At 35.5% G+C, this 14,965-nt stretch overlaps 1 protein-coding gene across 1 annotated transcript; it reads left to right on the top strand.

Annotated features, from left to right (window-relative positions):
* The first annotated feature begins 9,929 nt into the window (after positions 1 to 9,929).
* On the top strand, positions 9,930 to 13,775 carry LOC132555662 (C-type lectin domain family 10 member A-like). The gene is made up of 5 exons (XM_060220014.1): positions 9,930 to 9,972; positions 10,588 to 10,685; positions 11,517 to 11,595; positions 12,240 to 12,513; positions 13,751 to 13,775. The coding sequence occupies exons 1-5, from the start codon at positions 9,930 to 9,932 to the stop codon at positions 13,773 to 13,775; spliced, it is 519 nt and encodes a 172-aa protein (XP_060075997.1).
* Positions 13,776 to 14,965: the final 1,190 nt, after the last annotated feature.

A 14,965-nucleotide genomic window follows, 5' to 3' on the forward strand; every position in this document is an offset into this window, starting at 1 on the left:
GGGTAAAATAAAACAGTGAGTACGAGAAATATACAGTCGGTAGGAAGGTAAAATAAAACAGCGAGTACGAGAAATATACAGTCGGTAGGAATGTAAAATAAAAGAGTGAGTACGAGAAATATACAGTCGGTAGGAATGTAAAATAAAACAGTGAGTACGAGAAATATACAGTCGGAAGGTAAAATAAACAGTCGGTAGGAAGGTAAAATAAAACAGTGAGTACGAGAAATATACAGTCGGTAGGAAGGTAAAATAAAACAGTGAGTACAAGAAATATACAGTCGGTAGGAAGGTAAAATAAAACAGTGAGTACGAGAAATATACAGTCGGTAGGAAGGTAAAATAAAACAGTGAGTACGAGAAATATACAGTCGGTAGGAAGGTAAAATAAAACAGCGAGTACGAGAAATATACAGTCGGTAGGAAGGTAAAATAAAACAGTGAGTACGAGAAATATACAGTCGGTACATAGGTAAAATAAAACAGTGAGTACAAGAAATATACAGTGATTAGGGTTAAATAAAACAGTGAGTACGAGAAATATACAGTCGGTAGCAAGGTAAAATAAAACAGGGAGTACGAGAAATATACAGTCGGTAGGAAGGTAAAATAAAACAGTACGAGAAATATACAGTCGATAGGAATGTAAAATAAAAGAATGAGTACGAGAAATATACAGTCGGTAGGAAGGTAAAATAAAACAGTGAGTACGAGAAATATACAGTCGGTAGGGTAAAATAAAACAGTGAGTACGAGAAATATACAGTCGGTAGGAATGTAAAATAAAACAGTGAGTACGAGAAATATACAGTCGGTAAAATAAAAAGTGAGTAAAATAAAACAGTGAGTACGAGAAATATACAGTCGGTAGGAATGTAAAATAAAACAGTGAGTACGAGATATATACAGTTGATAGGGTAAAATAAACCAGTGAGTACGAGAAATATACAGTCGGTACGAAGGTAAAATAAAACAGTGAGTACGAGAAATATACAGTCGGTAGAAAGGTAAAATAAAACAGCGAGTACGAGAAATATACAGTCGGTAGGAAGGTAAAATAAAACAGTGAGTACGAGAAATATACAGTCGGTAGGAAGGTAAAATAAAACAGTGAGTACGAGAAATATACAGTCGGTAGGAAGGTAAAATAAAACAGTGAGTACGAGAAATATACAGTCGGTAGGAAGGTAAAATAAAACAGTGAGTACGAGAAATATACAGTCGGTAGGAAGGTAAAATAAAACAGTGAGTACGAGAAATATACAGTCGGTAGGAAGGTAAAATAAAACAGTGAGTACGAGAAATATACAGTCGGTAGGAAGGTAAAATAGAACAGTGAGTACGAGAAATATACAGTCGGTAGGAAGGTAAAATAAAACAGTGAGTACGAGAAATATACAGTCGGCAGGAAGGTAAAATAAAACAGTGAGTACGAGAAATATACAGTCGGTAGGAAGGTAAAATAAAACAGCGAGTACGCGAAATATACAGTCGGTAGGAAGGTAAAATAAAACAGTGAGTACGAGAAATATACAGTCGGTAGGAAGGTAAAATAAAACAGTGAGTACGAGAAATATACAGTCGGTAGGAAGGTAAAATAAAACAGTGAGTACGAGAAATATACAGTCGGTAGGAAGGTAAAATAAAACAGTGAGTACGAGAAATATACAGTCGGTAGGAAGGTAAAATAAAACAGTGAGTACGAGAAATATACAGTCGGTAGGAAGGTAAAATAAAACAGTGAGTACGAGAAATATACAGTCGGTAGGAAGGTAAAATAGAACAGTGAGTACGAAAAATATACAGTCGGTAGGAATGTAAAATAAAACAGTGAGTACGAGAAATATACAGTCGGTAGGAAGGTAAAATAAAACAGCGAGTACGAGAAATATACAGTCGGTAGGAAGGTAAAATAAAACAGTGAGTACGAGAAATATACAGTCGGTAGGAAGGTAAAATAAAACAGTGAGTACGAGAAATATACAGTCGGTAGGAAGGTAAAATAAAACAGTGAGTACGAGAAATATACAGTCGGTAGGAAGGTAAAATAAAACAGCGAGTACGAGAAATATACAGTCGGTAGGAAGGTAAAATAAAACAGTGAGTACGAGAAATATACAGTCGGTAGTAATGTAAAATAGAACAGTGAGTACGAGAAATATACAGTCGGTACGTAGGTAAAATAAAACAGTGAGTACGAGAAATATACAGTCGGTAGGAAGGTAAAATAAAACAGTGAGTACGAGAAATATACAGTCGGTAGGAAGGTAAAATAAAACAGTGAGTACGAGAAATATACAGTCGGTAGGAAGGTAAAATAAAACAGTGAGTACGAGAAATATACAGTCGGTAGGAAGGTAAAATAGAACAGTGAGTACGAGAAATATACAGTCGGTAGGAAGTTAAAATAAAACAGTGAGTACGAGAAATATACAGTCGGTAGGAAGGTAAAATAAAACAGTGAGTACGAGAAATATACAGTCGGTAGGAAGGTAAAATAAAACAGTGAGTACGAGAAATATACAGTCGGTAGGAAGGTAAAATGAAACAGCGAGTACGAGAAATATACAGTCGGTAGGGTAAAATAAAACAGTGAGTACGAGAAATATACAGTCGGTAGGAAGGTAAAATAAAACAGCGAGTACGAGAAATATACAGTCGGTAGGAAGGTAAAATAAAACAGCGTGTACAAGAAATATACAGTCGGTAGGGTTAAATAAAACAGTGAGTACGAGAAATATACAGTCGGTAGCAAGGTAAAATAAAACAGGGAGTACGAGAAATATACAGTCGGTAGGAAGGTAAAATAAAACAGGGAGTACGAGAAATATACAGTCGGTAGGAAGGTAAAATAAAACAGAGAGTACGAGAAATATACAGTCGGTAGGAAGGTAAAATAAAACAGTGAGTACGAGAAATATACAGTCGGTAGGAAGGTAAAATAAAACAGTGAGTACGAGAAATATACAGTCGGTAGGAAGGTAAAATAAAACAGTGAGTACGAGAAATATACAGTCGGTAGGAAGGTAAAATAAAACAGTGAGTACGAGAAATATACAGTCGGTAGGAAGGTAAAATAAAACAGAAATATGAGTACGAGAAATATACAGTCGGTAGGAAGGTAAAATAAAACAGCGAGTACGAGAAATATACAGTCGGTAGGAAGGTAAAATAAAACAGCGAGTACGAGAAATATACAGTCGGTAGGAAGGTAAAATAAAACAGTGAGTACGAGAAATATACAGTCGGTAGGAAGGTAAAATAAAACAGTGAGTACGAGAAATATACAGTCGGTAGGAAGGTCAAATAAAAGAGTGAGTACGAGAAATATACAGTCGGTAGGAAGGTAAAATAGAACAGTGAGTACGAGAAATATACAGTCGGTAGGAAGGTAAAATAAAACAGTGAGTACGAGAAATATACAGTCGGGAGGAAGGTAAAATAAAACAGTGAGTACGAGAAATATACAGTCGGTAGGAAGGTAAAATAAAACAGTGAGTACGAGAAATATACAGTCGGTAGGAAGGTAAAATAAAACAGTGAGTACGAGAAATATACAGTCGGTAGGAAGGTAAAATGAAACAGCGAGTACGAGAAATATACAGTCGGTAGGAATGTAAAATAAAAGAGTGAGTACGAGAAATATACAGTCGGTAGCAAGGTAAAATAGAACAGTGAGTACGAGAAATATACAGTCGGTAGAAAGGTAAAATAAAACAGTGAGTACGAGAAATATACAGTCGGTAGGAAGGTAAAATAAAACAGCGTGTACAAGAAATATACAGTGATTAGGGTTAAATAAAACAGTGAGTACGAGAAATATACAGTCGGTAGCAAGGTAAAATAAAACAGGGAGTACGAGAAATATACAGTCGGTAGGAAGGTAAAATGTACAGTCGGTAGGAAGGTAAAATATAACAGTGAGTACGAGAAATATACAGTCGGTAGGAAGGTAAAATAAAACAGTGAGTACGAGAAATATACAGTCGGTAGGAAGGTAAAATAAAACAGTGAGTACGAGAAATATACAGTCGGTAGGAAGGTAAAATAAAACAGTGAGTACGAGAAATATACAGTCGGTAGGAAGGTAAAATAAAACAGTGAGTACGAGAAATATACAGTCGGTAGGAAGGTAAAATAAAACAGCGAGTACGCGAAATATACAGTCGGTAAAATAAAACAGTGAGTACGAGAAATATACAGTCGGTAGGAATGTAAAATAAAACAGTGAGTACGAGAAATATACAGTCGGTAGGAAGGTAAAATAAAACAGTGAGTCCGAGAAATATACAGTCGGTAGGAATGTAAAATAAAACAGTGAGTAAGAGAAATATACAGTCGGTAGGAAGGTAAAATAAAACAGGGAGTACGAGAAATATACAGTCGGTAGGAAGGTAAAATAAAACAGTGAGTACGAGAAATATACAGTCGGTAGGAAGGTAAAATAAAACAGTGAGTACAAGAAATATACAGTCGGTAGGAAGGTAAAATAAAACAGTGAGTACGAGATATATACAGTCCGCAGGAAGGTAAAATAAAACAGTGAGTACGAGAAATATACAGTCGGTAGCAAGGTAAAACAAAACAGCGAGTACAAGAAATATACAGTCGGTACGTAGGTAAAATAAAACAGTGAGTACGAGATATATAAAGTTGATAGGGTAAAATAAAAGAGTGAGTACGAGAAATATACAGTCGGTAGGAATGTAAAATAGAACAGTGAGTACGAGAAATATACAGTCGGTAGGAAGGTAAAATAAAACAGTGAGTACGAGAAATATACAGTCGGTAGGAAGGTAAAATAAAACAGTGAGTACGAGAAATATACGGTCGGTACGTAGGTAAAATAAAACAGTGAGTACGAGAAATATACAGTCGGTAGGAAGGTAAAATAAAACAGCGAGTACGCGAAATATACAGTCGGTAGGGTAAAATAAAACAGTGAGTACGAGAAATATACAGTCGGTAGCAAGGTAAAATAAAACAGTGAGTACGAGAAATATACAGTCGGTAGGAAGGTAAAATAAAACAGTGAGTACGAGAAATATACAGTCGGTAGGAAGGTAAAATAAAACAGTGAGTACGAGAAATATACAGTCGGTAGGAAGGTAAAATAAAACAGTGAGTACGAGAAATATACAGTCGGTAGGAAGGTAAAATAAAACAGTGAGTACGAGAAATATACAGTCGGTAGGAATGTAAAATAAAACAGTGAGTACGAGAAATATACAGTCGGTAGGAAGGTAAAATAAAACAGTGAGTACGAGAAATATACAGTCGGTACATAGGTAAAATAAAACAGTGAGTACGAGATATATACAGTTGATAGGGTGAAATAAACCAGTGAGTACGAGAAATATACAGTCGGTACGAAGGTAAAATAAAACAGTGAGTACGAGAAATAAAATAAAACAGTCGGTAGGAAGTAAAATAAAAAATAAAACAGTGAGTACGAGAAATATACAGTCGGTAGGAAGGTAAAATAAAACAGTGAGTACAAGAAATATACAGTCGGTAGGAAGGTAAAATAAAACAGCGAGTACGCGAAATATACAGTCGGTAGAAAGGTCAAATAAAACAGTGAGTACGAGAAATATACAGTCGGTAGGAAGGTAAAATAAAACAGTGAGTACGAGAAATATACAGTCGGTAGGAAGGTAAAATAAAACAGTGAGTACGAGAAATATACAGTCGGTAGGAAGGTAAAATAAAACAGTGAGTACGAGAAATATACAGTCGGTAGGAAGGTAAAATAAAACAGTGAGTACGAGAAATATACAGTCGGTACGTAGGTAAAATAAAACAGTGAGTACGAGATATATACAGTTGATAGGGTAAAATAAACCAGTGAGTACGAGAAATATACAGTCGGTACGAAGGTAAAATAAAACAGTGAGTACGAGAAATATACAGTCGGTAGCAAGGTAAAACAAAACAGCGAGTACAAGAAATATACAGTCGGTAGGAAGGTAAAATAAAACAGTGAGTACGAGAAATATACAGTCGGTAGGAAGGTAAAATAAAACAGTGAGTACGAGAAATATACAGTCGGTAGGAAGGTAAAATAAAACAGTGAGTACGAGAAATATACAGTCGGTAGGAAGGTAAAATAAAACAGTGAGTACGAGAAATATACAGTCGGTAGGAAGGTAAAATAAAACAGTGAGTACGAGTACGAGTAAATATACAGTCGAGAAATATACAAGGTAAAATAAAACAGTGAGTACGAGAAATATACAGTCGGTAGGAAGGTAAAATAGAACAGTGAGTACGAGAAATATACAGTCGGTAGCAAGGTAAAATAGAACAGTGAGTACGAGAAATATACAGTCGGTAGGAAGGTAAAATAAAACAGTGAGTACGAGAAATATACAGTCGGTAGGAAGGTAAAATAAAACAGTGAGTACGAGAAATATACAGTCGGTAGGAAGGTAAAATAAAACAGTGAGTACGAGAAATATACAGTCGGTAGGAAGGTAAAATAAAACAGCGAGTACGAGAAATATACAGTCGGTAGGAAGGTAAAATAAAACAGTGAGTACGAGAAATATACAGTCGGTAGGAAGGTAAAATAAAACAGTGAGAAATACGTAAAATAAAAATATACAGAAATATACAGTCGGTAGGAAGGTAAAATAAAACAGTGAGTACGAGAAATATACAGTCGGTAGGAAGGTAAAATAAAACAGTGAGTACGAGAAATATACAGTCGGTAGGAAGGTAAAATAAAACAGTGAGTACGAGAAATATACAGTCGGTAGGAAGGTAAAATAAAACAGTGAGTACGAGAAATATACAGTCGGTAGGAAGGTAAAATAAAACAGTGAGTACGAGAAATATATACCGTCGGTAGGAATGTAAAATAAAACAGTGAGTACGAGAAATATACAGTCGGTAGGGTAAAATAAAAGAGTGAGTACGAGAAATATACAGTCGGTAGGAAGGTAAAATAAAACAGTGAGTACGAGAAATATACAGTCGGTAGGAAGGTAAAATAGAACAGTGAGTACGAGAAATATACAGTCGGTAGGAAGGTAAAATAAAACAGTGAGTACGAGAAATATACAGTCGGTAGGAAGGTAAAATAAAACAGTGAGTACGAGAAATATACATTCGGTAGGAAGGTAAAATAAAACAGTGAGTACGAGAAATATACAGTCGGTAGGAAGGTAAAATAAAACAGTGAGTACGAGAAATATACAGTCGGTAGGAAGGTAAAATAAAACAGTGAGTACTAGAAATATACAGTCGGTAGGAAGGTAAAATAAAACAGCGAGTACGCGAAATATACAGTCGGTAGAAAGGTCAAATAAAACAGTGAGTACGAGAAATATACAGTCGGTAGGAAGGTAAAATAAAACAGTGAGTCCGAGAAATATACAGTCGGTAGGAATGTAAAATAGAACAGTGAGTACGAGAAATATACAGTCGGTAGGAAGGTAAAATAAAACAGTGAGTACGAGAAATATACAGTCGGCAGGAAGGTAAAATAAAACAGTGAGTACGAGAAATATACAGTCGGTAGGAGGTAAAATAAAAAAATAGAAGGTAAAATGAGTACGAGAAATATACAGTCGGTAGGAAGGTAAAATAGATCTGTGAGTACGAGAATTATTCTGTCGGTAGGACGTTAAAATAAAACAGTGAGTACGAGAAATATACAGTCGGTAGGAAGGTAAAATAAAACAGTGAGTACGAGAAATATACAGTCGGTAGGAAGGTAAAATAAAACAGTGAGTACGAGTTTTTTACAGTCGTTTGGTCTTTATAATTCAACAGTGAGTACGAGAAATATACAGTCGGTAGGAAGGTAAAATAAAACAGTGAGTACGAGAAATATACAGTCGGTAGGAATGTAAAATAAAACAGTGAGTACGAGAAATATACAGTCGGTAGGAATGTAAAATAAAACAGTGAGTACGAGAAATATACTCGGTAGTCGGTAAAATAAAACAGTGAGGAAGGTAAAATAAAACAGTGAGTACGAGAAATATACAGTCGGTAGAAAGGTAAAATAAAACAGTGAGTACGAGAAATATACAGTCGGTAGGGTAAAATAAAACAGTGAGTACGAGAAATATACAGTCGGTAGGAAGGTAAAATAAAACAGTGAGTACGAGAAATATACAGTCGGTAGGAATGTAAAATAAAACAGTGAGTACGAGAAATATACAGTCGGTAGGAAGGTAAAATAAAACAGTGAGTACGAGAAATATACAGTCGGTAGCAAGGTAAAATAAAACAGTGAGTACGAGAAATATACAGTCGGTAGGAAGGTAAAATAAACCAGTGAGTACGAGAAATATACAGTCGGTACGAAGGTAAAATAAAACAGTGAGTACGAGAAATATACAGTCGGTAGCAAGGTAAAACAAAACAGCGAGTACAAGAAATATACAGTCGGTAGGGTAAAATAAAACAGTGAGTACGAGAAATATACAGTCGGTAGAAAGGTAAAATAAAACAGCGAGTACGAGAAATATACAGTCGGTAGGAAGGTAAAATAAAACAGCTAAAATAAAACAGTGAGTAGAAGGTAAAATAAAAAACGAGAAATATACAGTCGGTAGGAAGGTAAAATAAAACAGTGAGTACGAGAAATATACAGTCGGTAGGAAGGTAAAATAAAACAGTGAGTACGAGAAATATACAGTCGGTAGGAAGGTAAAATAAAACAGTGAGTACGAGAAATATACAGTCGGTAGGAAGGTAAAATAAAACAGTGAGTACGAGAAATATACAGTCGGTAGGAAGGTAAAATAGAACAGTGAGTACGAGAAATATACAGTCGGTAGGAAGGTAAAATAGAACAGTGAGTACGAGAAATATACAGTCGGTAGGAAGGTAAAATAAAACAGGGAGTACGAGAAATATACAGTCGTACGTAGGTAAAATAAAACAGTGAGTACGAGATATATACAGTCGGTAGGAAGGTAAAATAAAACAGCGAGTACGAAGGAGAAGGGAAATATGGGTAGAGAAGGATGGGAGAGTGTGAGAGAACGGTACAAAATAAAAGGAAATTGTGTCTAGAGAAGGACGGCAGAGTGTGAGGGAACGGGACAAAAGACAATGGAAATGTGGTAGAGAGGGATGACAGAATGTGAGGGAACAAGAAGACACAGAGGACAGGGGAAATGTGGGTAGAGGCGGATAGAGAAGGTTGATGAGGACAGGGGAAATTTCGGTAGGGAAGGATAATATGGTGAACATTTGTGGGTACAGGTAAAACCAGAGATAATGTATAGCATGGATCTTCATATAGAACACCACCTGTTAAATCACACATGCAAAGATGATAAGTAGCTATTCGTATAATTTTGTAACGAGCGCCCAAATATTCCCCATTTGGTTTATAAATGTTTTCTAGATATGACAATCAACAACACTAAACTTTGAATTTCGTCTTTTATCTTGATTTCAGAAACCCAAAATACCTGAGTAAATGTTTTAAATTTCCATCTTTATGTGTTGAAATGTATTTTAACCACTGATAAATATTTGTATTACAACAAACGAGTAAATACATCAAAGTGTACTTTTATACCAGAAATGACGCTGTGTTTATACTAGACTCGTGTGAGACTTGTCTAAAATGATATAACAAGACATCTACCAGCTATTCTCTAACTCCAGGTTAAAAAGAATAAAGCGTTCCATTATTTATTAAAGCGTTGATTATTTTTTCACATATACACCCCGAAAAATTATACAAAAGATGTTAACCTTATTTAAAACTGTGATAGGGTTTTGAACCACGTGCAAGCAGAATTCTATTTCAAATTCCTGCTTCCAGCTGACCACATAACATTCAAAGATTAGATAGTACGTATTGAGTTCAGGTCAGTGGTTTGAATTAAAGACATCGCCTCTCTTGCCATGCAGTCTTATATAAAAAGAGGTTTTTAGTCCATACAACACATAGAATCATGACAGGACTCGCGCTTACAACCTTTGTGCTACTCATTCATGGTAGGAAATTCATGGATTGTTTTCTTTTCTTTTTTAATTATTATTATTCATGTAAATGTCGCAAACCCCGATATGCATTCACTATAAAAAAAAGGCAATATGTTAAAATGTAGTTATAAAAAGTGGTATTTTTGTATTGCTGGATCTGGTAGCCATTGATAGCTACATCTGGTAAAGACAGTGAGAATGCTTACATGGAAAACATGAGGTAGGATCAGAAATCAACCTCACTTATGAATAGGCATCATTGAAACGTAATGCGAACCCTGTTTGCTAGCTGATGTTCCCTCCGTGAATGTCAGAAATGACATGATTCAAAGTCACCCGATAAAATATCATGTCACTAAATAGTACGTTTCCTTTTCAATTCATTTATACAAAAGGTATGAAATTTCTGGACAACTACAAACCTCAAATTCAAAATTGCACGGAATATTAAAATAGACCTACAATATTAGACAGAAAAAAAATCTGTGTAATTAGTAATAGTCCTTGGGAAAATTAATAAAACTTTATTATCGGCAAATATAATTACTCGTTACGCTTAGATGAGAACGAATGAGTGGATAGATTTTAAAATTCAAACACCCAGAGCTATGTTTGGTGTTTCTATAGCTTGTTCGGCTTGTACTGGTGGATGGCATTCGTTTCATCATGGAGGCCCATGTTTTAAGGTCTTTCACGAAAGTGGAATCAGTTGGAACCAAGCCAATGTAAGTAAAGAATTCATGAAAAAAATATTTTAACATCAACGGACTTTTAGGTCAGCCAAACAAAATAACACTACAAATGGTAAATAATGAGCTCACAGATATGTGTGGTGGGATTTTTATTTCAAGAATGATGCAGGATTGTTTTTTTCTGCGATCCATGTGATATCATTTCAAGGGGATGGCGAAACGAGCTGATAACTTTCATTCTTTATTGTACTTTGAAATTAACTTATCATATCATCAATGTGTTCTACGTTTTTGCTGACTTCAACGTGTACAGACAATATTGAGATACTTTGTTTGGGTATCATTAAACATAAACAATTATTTCAGTCAGGAACATTTGTTCAAACAAAACGTTGACAAACGAACAAACGCACGGATGGGAGTGATAAATAGGATAAATGTTAAACGTTTAGTTTAGCTTATTGAAAATAGGTGGCTCATATATCCTCTCCTAACTGGTTTCGGACAATTTTTCAGATCCGGTTGGAGACATATATAATATTATATATACTATAAAGTGGTTAAATGATAACGGATTTTACATGGTCTCATAATAAAGAGGGTGCCGCACTAATACTGATATTTCGAGATCTAGAAATGGATGTCAATAGCAGTTGTTTGAAGTTTATCTTGAAAATTTAATCAGTAATTCTTTAAAAATATTGTTTCCAATTACTTATTATACATACGTGTATTTTGCGTAACTACAGTAACGTCTATTTGTCTGGAGAGATCAATTCCGACATCAAGAAATATTAGTCAGGAGTAAGAACAAGCCAAATGCAGGTGATTTTAAATGACTTTGTATCAATTTCACTATTATAGTCAAGGTGTAGAGGAATGGGTACTGTTCTAGCACAGGTGTCTGACCATAGTACACATACTCACCTGATCAATCTAATATGTAAGTATTACCATGTAGACCATATCGAGTTATCTCTCTGTTGAATTGTCATACCGTATCTTACTATATTGTTAACTACAAGGAAGAAATAGTAAATTTAGGAACTGTTATACTGTGCAATCAGAATCAGCCTTTCTATTTACTGCTTTAATTAAAAAAAACGGAAACAAGATGCGTTTATGAAACACTATGACCCGATAGAAACAAATTAAAATCATATGGTGAGCTCTGGTAATGGCAAGGTTAAAGTTGACAAGGTTAAAGTTGACAAGAGACTAATAAATAAACAGACAGACAAACAAACAGCTAGCACAAAAACAATATGACCCTGATCTTTCGATCCGGGGGCATAAAAAACATAGCGTATACCTAATAAGTACAAATGAAATAAGTGGTCTTTTTAGTTTAGATATCAAGTGCATAAATTTGAATGTTAACGGACATCAGATTAAACACGATTGTATAAAAAATATTTATTCTCGATATTTATCTCGAGGTAGCTTCAAAATTGTGTAAATAGCAAGAGAATAATACGTAACTTGTTTTAATATTGAACTTCAAATCAGTTGTCTTTAATTACTCAAAATTTAAGAAGATTTTATAGTTGCTCAGCGTAATGTTACATGTCATTTATATATCCCAAGCATCGGATTACAGTTCAGGGTTTTTCATGATCGGAGCCACTAACTGGCATGGCAGTTGGACCTGGAATAATCTTGGTAGTTCCCTGCCTTACGGGGACACTTACTGGCTACCTGGACAGCCAGACAACTACTGCGCACCCCACCATACATGCCACGAAGGTCAACACTGTGTAGCTTACACTAACAAGAACGGCCATGGTCACTGGGGCTGGGATGACATCACGTGCAGCGTTGATAACTACGACGGTTATATTTGTGAAAAGAATGCTGATGGGTAAGTTTGAAAAAAAAAAATGAAAAACGAACCTGTGAAGATAATCATAATCCAAACACGAATTCAGTAAATCAAGGGTAAACTATGAAAAAGACTTCTGAATAAGTAAAACGATATATTTTTTTAAAGAATAGGAAGCGTATTTTGCTTCATCGACGACACCAGCCATGTAAATAAATCTTGGTCAATGCCAGTAATTTTTGTCACGTTCTCAAATGAGAACAAAGTATACTAGGACGGAACAAACAAGCAAACTAACGAGCATCAAACATGTCTAGCTTCATAACACACAAAAGGAATAGAATATTTCTCCATGAGATCAATATGACGACCGTAAAACTTCCCCATAATTTTCATCAACCAGCATTCCTTGAAACCCTTTGCTATGAGTTTTTCAGTTGACGACATTTTGCACGAAAGTCGAGTTTGGGAACAGGCCATTGAATATCGAATCAACTTCGATATGCAAACAGCGTAGGTTGTGGATGTAGGGAGGTTGCTATCAAAAATTGGAAAATTCCGATATGGAAATTTAAATAATCAAACTTTTGAATTTATAAAATCTATGAGATGGGAAAAGCATTAATGTTATCTCATATTGGTATAAAATGTCCATGTAATGTTGTTGCCCTACAGAGAAATTATTTCCAAATTATTGATAATACTTTCATAGATTTCTGTCTATTAACACGTAATGAGCAACAAGAAAGCTCCAACATGTTACTATCATCATAATCAAACTCAAATTCAATAGAACCAGGGCGAAACACGAACAAAAGAAAGACTTATACAGCGACTCCTGGAAAAGTACAAGGAGAATAAGATAGGCGTCCTCTGCTTCATCGACGACATCCGTCATGTAAACCTTGATGAATCCAAGAAAATAATGTCATGTTCTCAAATATGAACAAGGTATACAACAACGGAACCAACAGGAAAACTAAAAATTGATTTTACATCACCTGTCTAAGAGAGTAAACTTAGTATCGTTGAACCAGCAGCAAATGTGGATTCAATCTTATCAATATTAGAAAGCACAAAACCCAATAGGTAGATCGGTGGTTTTAGCTGGTGATGTGGCATACTACCTATTGGTAGATTTCATCTTTACTTAATGTACTCTAATGAAAGAATTTCACTACGGTGCGTTGTAGTAATCCAATATGATAAAGCTGTCATTTGATTTAATTTTCGAGGTTAAGAAATACAATAATCCCATCTATTTTTATATTTTCAGTTATAGTGGACCACTTGTCGGATGAAAGTCTATTTGATTCAACAGGCAAACAGATACACTGAAATTTTCCAGTCTAATAAATTTTACTTCTGTTTTAGAAGTATAACTAATATGCGTTCCGTTTTATTTTTAAAGTATAAAAATAACACGACCACAAAGTTTATTTGTATCAGGATGGGAAGGGGGTCATTATTATGAACAATTTGAACTATAGATATTAGTTCTAACGTTTGGCATGCTTTCACTCAATATGTATGAAACATGAAACGTTTGCATGAAGTGTTTCTATTGAGAATAGTAATACATAAAAGTATATCGGATATGAAATGGTATTATTAAGCAGGACGTGGGTGTATTGACATTGGTGTGCGTATGTCATATCTAACTCAAGTCCTCTGTTATACGTAAATGAATTAATTTTCTTTCTTTTTTTCTCTCTTTATTCGCACGGCGATGACTGAAATGGAACAGCCGTTGGAACATAATGTGAAGGTAACACACATAGCTATTTCTGGTTTGACAGATTTCGACATGCCTTGACCTTGGGCTTGTGTTTTGCTTCCACACTTTGTAGAACTGCCTTTCCTTTTGTGTTTTTGTCTCACCTGCACTTTGTGCTGCCTTTCCTTTTGTGTTTTTGTCCCCTACTTTGTGCTGCCTTTCCTTTTGTGTTTTTGTCCCTCACTTTGTGCTGCCTTTCCTTTTGTGTTTTTGTCCCCTACTTTGTGCTGCCTTTCCTTTTGTGTTTTGTCCCTCACTTTGTGCTGCCTTTCCTTTTGTGTTTTTGTCCCTCACTTTGTGCTGCCTTTCCTTTTGTGTTTTTGTCCCTCACTTTGTGCTGCCTTTCCTTTTGTGTTTTTGTCCCTCACTTTGTGCTGCCTTTCGTTTTGTGTTTTTGTCCCTCACTTTGTGCTGCCTTTCCTTTTGTGTTTTTGTCCCTCACTTTGTGCTGCCTTTCCTTTTGTGTTTTTGTCCCTCACTTTGTGCTGCCGTTCCTTTTGTGTTTTTGTCCCTCACTTTGTGCTACCATTCCTTTTGTGTTTTTGTCCCTCACTTTGTGCTGCCTTTCCTTTTGTGTCTTTGTCCCTCACTTTGTGCTGCCTTTCCTTTTGTGTTTTTGTCCCTCACTTTGTGCTGCCTTTCCTTTTGTGTTTTTGTCCCTCACTTTGTGCTGCCTTTCCTTTTGTGTTTTTGTCCCTCACTTTGTGCTGCCTT

Source organism: Ylistrum balloti, unplaced genomic scaffold (genome assembly GCF_031769215.1).
Source record: "Ylistrum balloti isolate Yb309-2 unplaced genomic scaffold, AGI_CSIRO_Ybal_v1 Utg370510, whole genome shotgun sequence".
Classification (NCBI taxonomy): Eukaryota; Metazoa; Mollusca; class Bivalvia; order Pectinida; family Pectinidae; genus Ylistrum; species Ylistrum balloti.

Excerpts from the sequence above, each read along its gene's own strand:
- LOC132555662 (XM_060220014.1), top strand. The coding sequence starts at position 9,930 with ATGACAGGACTCGCGCTTACAACCTTTGTGCTACTCATTCATG. Across the intron at positions 11,596-12,239 it reads TCACCTGATCAATCTAATAT|CATCGGATTACAGTTCAGGG; the intron begins GTAAGTATTACC and ends ATATATCCCAAG. Across the intron at positions 12,514-13,750 it reads TGTGAAAAGAATGCTGATGG|TTATAGTGGACCACTTGTCG; the intron begins GTAAGTTTGAAA and ends TTATATTTTCAG.